Here is a 9,432-nt window from a genome sequence, read left to right on the forward strand (position 1 = left end):
CCATGCAACGAAAATAAGGTTGATAGAGTTTGGCCTCCCTCCGCAGTTCTATCCTTTAAATGGCCTCTCTTCACATCGCTATGTCGCCGATTCTTCTATTGTAGAACACGGCGCCGATATGGAAAACACAATTTTCTTTTGTCAAGTTTTATATTTTTCAGTTTTCACCAACATGCCAGTTAGTACCGTTGCCAACAATCACTGCTTCACCACCTTGGCAGTCCACCTTATCTTCGTTGGCTATGACTAGATGCCGTATGTATGATGAGTAGCGCCTGTGTTTGGCTACCAGGCATTGTCATTACAAGCATCGGCTAAGGCTGTTGTGTTTGTTTTACTGCAGATGAGTGATTTGAGATCTTAAGATTTCTAAGATCGGACCACTTCCTTTGTTACTTTAAGTTTATGGTTTTCAATATAGGCTACTTACACGCAGTCTCCAAATTAAAATTCAAAATTTCAAACCAATCAAATGCAACATTAAGGACGTCATAACCAGTGGTGTTATTTCTTCTGCCACAAAACTGACATACTATTTGATTTTCTTGACTATGACTTTCCTGTCCTATTTCTGTCCTTGGGTCCACGGTCACTGCGGCCGCGACCATATCCACCATGGCCATGTCCAAGTTGAACAAACATGGCAATGGATATTGAATCAAGTTGAGTGGGACATTTCTTTAGAGAAGTTGAAGTGGCACTCTTGATTAAGAAGCAAGTCATAGAGCTTCGCAAACGTGGGCAGAGGTTTGACGGTAGAGACCTTTGTAACAAAACTTTATAATCACTCGGTAGCCATTTAATGTATGTATGCAGCACAATACCGGAGTCCAAAACAGTTTCATTTAACAGCTTTAAGAGAGTCCACCAAAAAACTTAATGTGGTTAAGGCACTCCAGCACAATCCTGTCTTTCTTCTTTGTTTTTTTTTTTTTTTCTAAAATCACGTTTCAGTTGTAAAATATGAATATTGGAATGAGATGCATGGCCCTTGTCCAACGCTGCCCATGCCTCTCGAGCTATATCATAACATATAATTGTGCAAGGAGGCTTCAACTGATTTTCCTTGATTTCTGGAATACAACATAACTTGCTCCTGATTATAGATAACGGAAACTCTTCCTTCAACACTTTTAACTCCGCTGCCAAGAGCTGTTGCTGGATAGTGCCGATATAAATCGATGTCTGCCAAAAAAAAAAAACACTGGTATAGATATTTTCTGATGATGTTTACAATTTATTTGACATTGTGGTAGTCTCCACCTACTGCGAAGAATAAGGTGTACAAATATATGCTAAGCAAAAACACGATATTTACAGCTATATACAAAAGAAGGAAGAATAATAATTACATAAAATTTGAAAATCACTTATCAGATCCATCATTATCCAGTCCAGTATCGAAAAGGAGCAAAGAAACTAAGCCAGACGACAAACCACCTGTGTTGATCGAAAAAAGAGACAATGCATAGAAAATTCAATTGCCCATAAGGCGAAGAGCACCCCTCTCAGATTACAATGACATCATCACTTAAGCGCCACGTTATAGGTGCAAATTAAGATAGCTGCAGTGCAATAGTGCAAATCACCTCGTAGTGTTCCCGTCGAGCACGACATCAATAGCCTTCTGCAACATTCATCATGACTTTGACTGAAGAACCCATCAAACTCATGGCTGCCCACCGTACCATACCGAGGGGATGGCCTTCCATTCCATCTGAACCAACTGCATCAATGTTGAATTAACATGATCGCCTCCACATGGTCAGGCCACCACCATTTTTATTGCCTGCAACCATCAAGTTTCAGCGTTCCGAACATCAAAGCGGAAAATGGTCTCGGCAAAGTTAACTGATCGCTTGAGGGTATGTGAGACAAGAAAATTTCAACTTTCCGCAGAAGAGCGACAAACCAAGTCTATTAATTTGTAGTGCAATCTCCCCGAGAAGAAAAGTATGGTCAGCTAAATTTATTGCTTAAAATGCAGCTATTACTGTTGATCACCAGGATAATTAAAGAATGTCTTGGGAACATATGCATCTTTTCACATATTATAAATGAACAGCGAACTCATTTTGGAAACAGTTGAACCTGGAGAGGGAGGGAGAGAGACCAAGCATGCACAGTGTCGATTTTTTTTTTTTGGGTATTTTAGTTATGAAAACTTTCGGCATTATTCGTGGCTGAACGCGTGACATGCTTAGGCCTTGCACATGGTTGATATGGTGCAGGCAACATGGTTTATGATGAAAATACCTTTATTCCCATTAGAAAACTTTGTTGTAATGATAAAAATAGAAGTTGAAAAACTAAAAACTACAAAGGACATTCTTTAAAAAAAAAAAACCAAAATGTCCAATCTGCTCTTAAGTGGGACGTAAGTTGCGTATCCAATATCGTGAACTAACTCATGCACAAAAGTATAATTGGTACGTAAATGGGTTCTTCCTGAAATTTGTGAAATAAAGCCAAGATATATAGGTTAAGTACCGCTAATGGGCCCTTTAATTGGTAACCTAAGGAGAGAAAAGTACTCCATATTTGATTCTGTTTTCTTCTTGCGTCGATTCCGAATATCAAATTAGCTAGGCAACGTCTTCGACCATGCTCGTTGCTAAATATGTTGGTTTGTCTTTTGGTATAAGAGCAAGGCCACGTTCTAAACTTTAATCATTTTCTAGATTGGAGACAACATGAAAGTGACCAAGGCGCTATAACGGCACAAATGGAACGGTGAGAAGGAAAAGAAACACCTCCCTACAAAAATTGAAATGTCCCTCACGCAACCCAACACCCGCGGCGCTCCATTATGATCTTGTTATATCTTGTTAAGGGGTTCCTGGAAAGAGTTTATCCTGATATATACTCGTCTACGCGAGTAGCCATTATGATCAGTTTAAAAGACACCCTTTATTCCTTTGCTTCACGGAAGTGGGCTAACGAGGATGCCGGACCACGTAACGTTTTCTCTCTTTCTCCATACCTTGCTTTCATTCCCAGCCGCCAAATGGCCTCATGAACAACCGAAAAAAACTCTATAATCTAACCGAACTATCACCAAATGTACGATATGTTGCAATGTACAGCCTGAATCCTGAAGTGTCTCATCATGATCATCCGTCTGTTTCCCATTTTGAAGCATCACAGAAGATCCGAGGCTAAGCTTCACGGTGTACCGCTGGGCGACTTGTCTGTCGTGTCTGGGACCTTCCATCTGTCCACTCGATGGTAGGCCTTCTGTGCCTGAAAACAAGTCAAATAAATACTTTAGCCAAAAGAGAGGCAACCGACACAAGACGACCAAGTTGCTTTGGTAATTAGGTCTTAATTCCGTTTCAAAGCTCATAAATAGATCCGCCATGAACAACCGTTTCATGCTTGTTTACCAAAGGAAGATTGTCTGTGCTGCACATCGCAAAGCTGAGTTATATTTAAATTTAACCAGGTTTGACTTTTCTACCAACATTATTTTCAGAAAGATGTGAAGTGAAGTGAAGTGTAGGAGATGCGATTTTGAGGGTAAGTACCTCCTTCTCCCAGTCACAGCGGATTGTGATAACTCCGAGAATGAGGGTCTGAACAGCGGTCCCGCCAATCATACCTCCCCAAATTCCCTGCACCACCACCACCACCAACCAATTACTTAGAGTACTTACATATGCAGAAGGAGGACGTTCAGTAGAGAAGCTAAATCTACAAACAGAAGTAAATAACTGAAAGAGGAAGGAAATAGCGGGTGATCATAAGGAAGGGCGAAAGCACTGGTTAGCTCAGTGGCACGCCAGAGTGGAGTCTGACCAAGTCTGGTTGAACTGTGAATTTATCACGCATTGAGTCAGGATAAGAAAGGTCCAAAGAGAAACAGAGAAGAAGAAGACTCACGGAAACGCCCAGGTGGAAGACCCAGCCTAGAACCGCGCCCACCGGAAGACCGATAATGTAGTAACAGCCCACGTTTATGTACGCCACAGAAGCTTGCCATCCCGAACCCACCGCTACACCTGATCAGAAAATGACACACCCAACGTAACCCTAGACACAAAGAGTCTCTGTCTCTGTCTCTCTCTTTGATATACATATATATGTATATATGTCTGTGTGTGTGTGCGTGTGTAAAGAAGAGGGGAGGAGGGAAATTAGGGGAAGTAGATACCAGAGAGAATGGGTTGGACGCTGTTGAGAAGGATGGTGAAGGCGAGGAGAACGGCCAATTTGGAGGTGGCGGCGAGGACAACAGCGCTAGAGGTGAAGAGGAGCGCAAACTTGTTGTGAAGAATGACGATGAGGGCCCAGAAGAAGAGGCCGATGACTGTGGAGGTGATCACCGACACGATGGTGGCGAACCTTGCGCCTTTGCCGTTGCCGGCTCCCAACTCGTTGCTCACCCTCACCCTGCAACCATCACCCACCAGCCACCACGTCAATCTCACCCTTCCTTCCTCTACAATTCTATGCACCCCACCCATTAAAGCCCTTTCCCGTCCTACCACCCACCACACCCGTAGCCATTAACGAGCTCGTAAAATATTAATATTTATATGGCAAAAGACCATGTGTTTTATTTTTACACCCAAGTTTTTGGACCCAAAGATGACGTCCATGTGAGTAACTTATCGATAGAATGCAAGCCGCTGGTCACATATTTGCCTATTAAGGGTCAGTCAGCCTAATGTAAGTAAGGGTGCCTCTCTTTTCCCCTTCGTCTACTGACCAACTCAAGCTACCCTGTAACTTGAAGATTATTTGGGTGGTAAAGAGAATAATGGACGTCCAAATGCTAAAAAGAAGACGATGAATGCAGAAAACCTTCACAGATAGAGACGGATTCAAAATAATATGGCTACCCATGTGTGGACTACTGTTGAGAAAAAACAATTATCCACTTATGTTTGCGAACAACTGTACCACTGGCACAGTTGCACCAAGAATACATTAATTAATATCATTTTTTGAACCGCCGGCATCAATTGTAGTTGGCAAACAAGTGGTCGCATGGTTGGTGAGTGTTTGTTAATTAGTTAGTACACTAATTACTGTTGCAATCACACACACACACACACGCTCATATATATAGATTATTTTTTTCATTTTTATTATTGATCACATAGGTGGCTTGGTTTACGTACAACAACTTCCTTGTCAATTGTCTCCCCATACTATCAGCTTCTGTCATTTCACGATATATTAATTAGAGCATGTACGGTATTAAGCAAAAACTGTATTTGAAGGTTCATAAACAGAAAAAGACCTTATAATTAGGTTTGAGATATTTTTATGAGTCATTTTCCTGAATTCTATTTTTTTCTTATAGAGGAGGAGGCCCTCTGGTTTATAGCATTAACATCCTCCGACCTGACTGACCTCCGGTAAGAGAAGGGGGCTTGAGTCGTCCAACACATGAACCGGTCCCTCTGAAAGTAAATAACGATGTTTAAAACCCATGAAATGCAGTTATTAGTCTCAAACGAGAGGAAAGGGCTCGATGGTACACGACCATTGTTTCGATTCTGCATTGAAGTCCGGTTTAGCAGACGACCACAGGGATTCATTTGAACGAGAGCAATATTTATATAATTCTGAAATTTAAAAACAAAAAACATTAATATATTTAAAAAATAAAAGGAAAATAGCATATGAACGTGGTGCCCTTATATCTATTAGTGAATCAAATCGACCTGCGATTGACTCTCAGACCATTGGTATCGAATTAAAGCTCTTTATTTGGGCCTTCCACTTTATTTGGGCTTTCTTTGGCCTTTACGCCGACTCAAATGGGCTACCATTTTCTCCACCACCATACTATGACTGGTCGGCGGACTGTAAGGTATTCCTATGGTTGGACGTCGTCCCTTCTTTTCTCAGTTGGATTTATGGGACATCCGGGGCCAGAGACTGCTCTAGAATTTTAATGCCATGCACGTGAACAATTTATAGTGGGCATCATGTACTGACCAAAATTGAGTTCTAACTTCTAAGAATTACGGTTTTGGATTTCGATATTCTTTGTCCTGTAATAAATCACTCTTTATAATATGTTTTGACCGTGCCATTTATATCCCTAAACCTTGAGTACCGCAGATAGCTAGAGTATACATGAGTCAGGGACGTTTGAATAATTCAAATTCAAAATTCATGCGTCTGATATGGATTTAATGTGGCAAAAGATTAATAGTAAAATCTATGGCTCGTCAAACTTAGGTCAGAAATAAGATCCCCACTTGAAATCCGGTTCATCCTATTGGCTAGAGCCCATGTGATATGTATCTACAGAGCGATTTGGAGAACAGACCGCCTGATCTCATTGATAAGAGAGGGGCCGCCCACATTCAATTAACGCTTACTTCACTCGAGTCGAGAACGGGCACATCAAGTGTTCAAGAAGGGCTTCCTTTTCAAGGTTTCTAGCTATTATGCTTTCCTGCAAGTCCGAACACACTTGCCAGAAAACAAAATAAATGAATGAGGGCCAGTAAGGGAAAACGTACCCGGTTCCAGCAAAGAAGGCAAGTGGAATCATCATTTCCCACCCGTTTATATTCATGCTAATGACAAAACCATCAGTAAATTAGGCTACAGCGAAATCAGCACCTCCCAATGAATGTAGAAAATTGATGCACGTAATTAGATGAGGTGGTGGTTTTTATTACCATACAGAAAGTGCATCCAGGGCAATCTCTGCGTCGCTCAAGTTTCCCGTCAGGATTACCAAAATCCTGTAATACCAATTCTCCAAACTGCGACATTCGTGAAACACAATTAGAAAGTAAAATAAGAACCGACACTAGAAGAAAGAAAAAGGAAGAAGATGAAGAAAGAAGAGAAGAAAGCAGACCATAGCATAACTCCCGAAGCTATGGAAAGCTTTGTGAATTCCCAAAGACCCATTAATCCCTGCCATGACAGGCCGGTCCACGTCTCAGGACAGCCGCCGCAGACGGTGTAAAGAAGCTGGCAGATAGGTGGCACCCACCAGCCGATGTTGAGCGCCACGGCCGCACCGACGAGGCCGAAGCCGAAGTAAGAAACGAGAAGCCAGCTCAAGAAGACGTGTATCAGCAGCGTGGTTCCTGCGATCCAGGCGATGATCACGTTCTTCAGCTGGCATTGAAGGAACCGCTGCGTCGGGAATGATAAGACGAAGCTGAACTGCAGAGGTATGAGCAACCGCGTGATCCATCCGGCGAGTTCGGCGATCTCGTCCGTCTCGCCGACCAGTTTGAGGATGGGAGTGGCCAGAATGTAGGTGGGCAGCAGAAGGAGAGCGCACAAGAACATGACGCCGAAGGATCGCTGCATATAAATCCCCAGCATGGGGTACTCTCTGGCGCCGTATGCTTGGCCGCACAGCGTCTCCATAGCGCTAGCCATGCCGAACTGCACATGCCCATGAGATGGAGAACAATACCTTAAGAATTGTGTCATTCCACATGCAGGGAAGTAATTGTTGTGGAGATAGAGTGGGAGGGGAGAAGAAGTGCACCAAGAAGCCGTAGTTGAATCCAACGACGACGGTGATGGCTATGGAGATGGCGGCGAGCTCGAGGTCGCCGAGATGACCGACGAAAGCCTGAGTGACGACGTTCATCCCGTAGATGGAGGTCCGGGTGAAGATGGCGGGACCGACTATCCTCCATAGCTTCTTCGATTCGATCCACGTCCGTTGGAGCAGCGGCGCTTCTTCTGGTTCCTCTGCTGGATGGTGGAGGTGATTTTGCTGCTGTGCCGGTGGGCGGAGGCTGCCATTGACGCGAGGGCCTTGCTCCAGTAGAGGAGTCCTCGGCTCTTCTTCCGCCATATGCCACTATGACATCCAGAACTTGCCTATCGGTGTTAGGAGGGAGCGTCGGTTAGGGACACACGAGAGAGAGAGAGAGAGAGAGAGAGAGAGAGAGAGGAATGGGTGCTTCCGGATACCCCCGGCGATAAATACATCCCACCTTATCTGAAGTTGCTTTTCTTGAAAGAAAGAAATAGATGTGTATTGTGTACACGCATTCTTTTCAAAGCCAAAAAATAATGAATGTTGTCAATATTTATTGTATCCTGGATCGTATTATCCCTTGATTGGATGGATTATAAGGAATGTGTGGGCCAAAATTAATCAGTTCCGACGCAATTAGGCGGTCAATGATGTCTGGTTCCGATGTCGCTGCCGGAAAGATGAAAAATGCTACGTGGGGCCCTTATAAGGCTACAGACTTTAGTGGTCGACCCTGTTCATCTACAACGCTGTCTGACTCAATAATCATTGGTTCGGTGAAGTTTTAAAGAGAAGGTACTTTTTACTTTTACTTACTTCCTGATAAGAGCGCTCTCGATATAGTAGCCCCTTAAAAAAAAAAAAAAAAACACTGGAGATCTTTCTTTCTCCCTTCTTTTTCTTTTAATAATATTGTCATTTTCATATTTCAATAAAAAGTCCAATGTTTAAAGTTTAGAAAAATAACACTCACTAAATTAAACCGGCTAGCTTGATATATATAAAGCTTTAATTTGTAATTTAAAGTGAACGGAAAGAAATCCTATCACCCACTCTGTCCTGCACGCACAACCTACGTTGTCTTAACCCTCATGATTAAGTTGTTGATGTAAATTAGAAAAGAGAGAATGAATTCCATTCCGCGTTGATGCATTTGATTCTCACTACTGAAGGCAAGGACTGGTAATTACCCTTGGGAAAAATTATAGAAACTCAGATGCACCGAACTTTGTTGTTGACAAACGAAACCTTTCAAGAAATTTCTAAAAAAAAACATTAATTTTTCAAATAAATGACAAAACTTTAAAGACAATAACTATCTTTATTGTTGGCAAGAGAAACAGTAGTTTGTTATGTTTGGAGGTCCTTTTATAATCATTTATACCAAAAATAATGGTCTTAATGAGTAAACAGTTGTCTCCAGTCAAACAACAAGGTAAGGTTTTGGGAGTTGGCACTGGGTACCCAGCCTGATGGGCCCCAGTTCCAACACTAAAAACCAGTCTAAGGCCCATAACGTTTCGCTAAAGTCAATCGGTCGGATATGTTTTTATATATTATTTTTATTTTAATAATGATATCTATTTTATTATTAAAACTTTTTATTTTATATTTAAAAAATATTTTTTATTGTAACTAGGTCAGGCTGGGCCACACCCAGCCCGTCTCGTGTTGGCCAAACCCAAGTTCAGGTTTTGGGTGCCCGACTCTTGTCGGGTCGGGCCGAGCCAGCCTGATGGCCAGGCCTAACTCCATCATGTGACCCAAATTACGCACAAAGTTTAGCATCTACTTTTTAAATTGTATAAGTCCAACCATTTATTATTTACTGAAATAATATATAGGCGCCTCTTGATAAACGTATTCCTCCACTTCTTAAAAGCCCTACGCGAACAAATGATTTATAAAAGGTACCAGAAATTTTTATTTTGGAGTTTTTCCTTTTTGAACTT

At 42.1% G+C, this 9,432-nt stretch overlaps 1 protein-coding gene across 2 annotated transcripts; it reads right to left on the reverse strand.

Moving 5' to 3' along the window:
- Positions 1 to 1,458: 1,458 nt before the first annotated feature.
- Positions 1,459 to 7,987, reverse strand: LOC116259740 (protein DETOXIFICATION 27-like). 2 transcript variants are annotated; one of them, XM_031637661.2, is made up of 8 exons: positions 7,481 to 7,986; positions 6,833 to 7,374; positions 6,648 to 6,734; positions 6,486 to 6,542; positions 4,154 to 4,392; positions 3,883 to 4,001; positions 3,528 to 3,614; positions 1,459 to 3,243 (listed from the first exon to the last, which is right to left on the reverse strand). In XM_031637661.2, the coding sequence occupies exons 1-8, from the start codon at positions 7,793 to 7,795 to the stop codon at positions 3,166 to 3,168; spliced, it is 1,524 nt and encodes a 507-aa protein (XP_031493521.1). In that variant the 5' UTR covers positions 7,796 to 7,986; the 3' UTR covers positions 1,459 to 3,165. The 2 variants fall into 2 exon arrangements, with proteins under 2 accessions (XP_031493521.1, XP_031493522.1); XM_031637662.2 differs by lacking the exon at positions 6,486 to 6,542 and having other exon boundaries at positions 7,481 to 7,987.
- Positions 7,988 to 9,432: the final 1,445 nt, after the last annotated feature.

Source organism: Nymphaea colorata, chromosome 8, assembly GCF_008831285.2.
Source record: "Nymphaea colorata isolate Beijing-Zhang1983 chromosome 8, ASM883128v2, whole genome shotgun sequence".
Taxonomy (NCBI): Eukaryota; Viridiplantae; Streptophyta; class Magnoliopsida; order Nymphaeales; family Nymphaeaceae; genus Nymphaea; species Nymphaea colorata.

Bases quoted from the DNA above. Each gene is read 5' to 3' on its own strand.
- LOC116259740 (XM_031637661.2), bottom strand. From the start codon at position 7,795: ATGGCGGAAGAAGAGCCGAGGACTCCTCTACTGGAGCAAGGCCCTCGC. The intron at 6,543-6,647 runs GTAATAAAAACC...TTTTGTCATTAG, and splicing joins CTGGATGCACTTTCTGTATG to CATGAATATAAACGGGTGGG. The intron at 4,002-4,153 runs GTATCTACTTCC...TTTTCTGATCAG, and splicing joins CGTCCAACCCATTCTCTCTG to GTGTAGCGGTGGGTTCGGGA.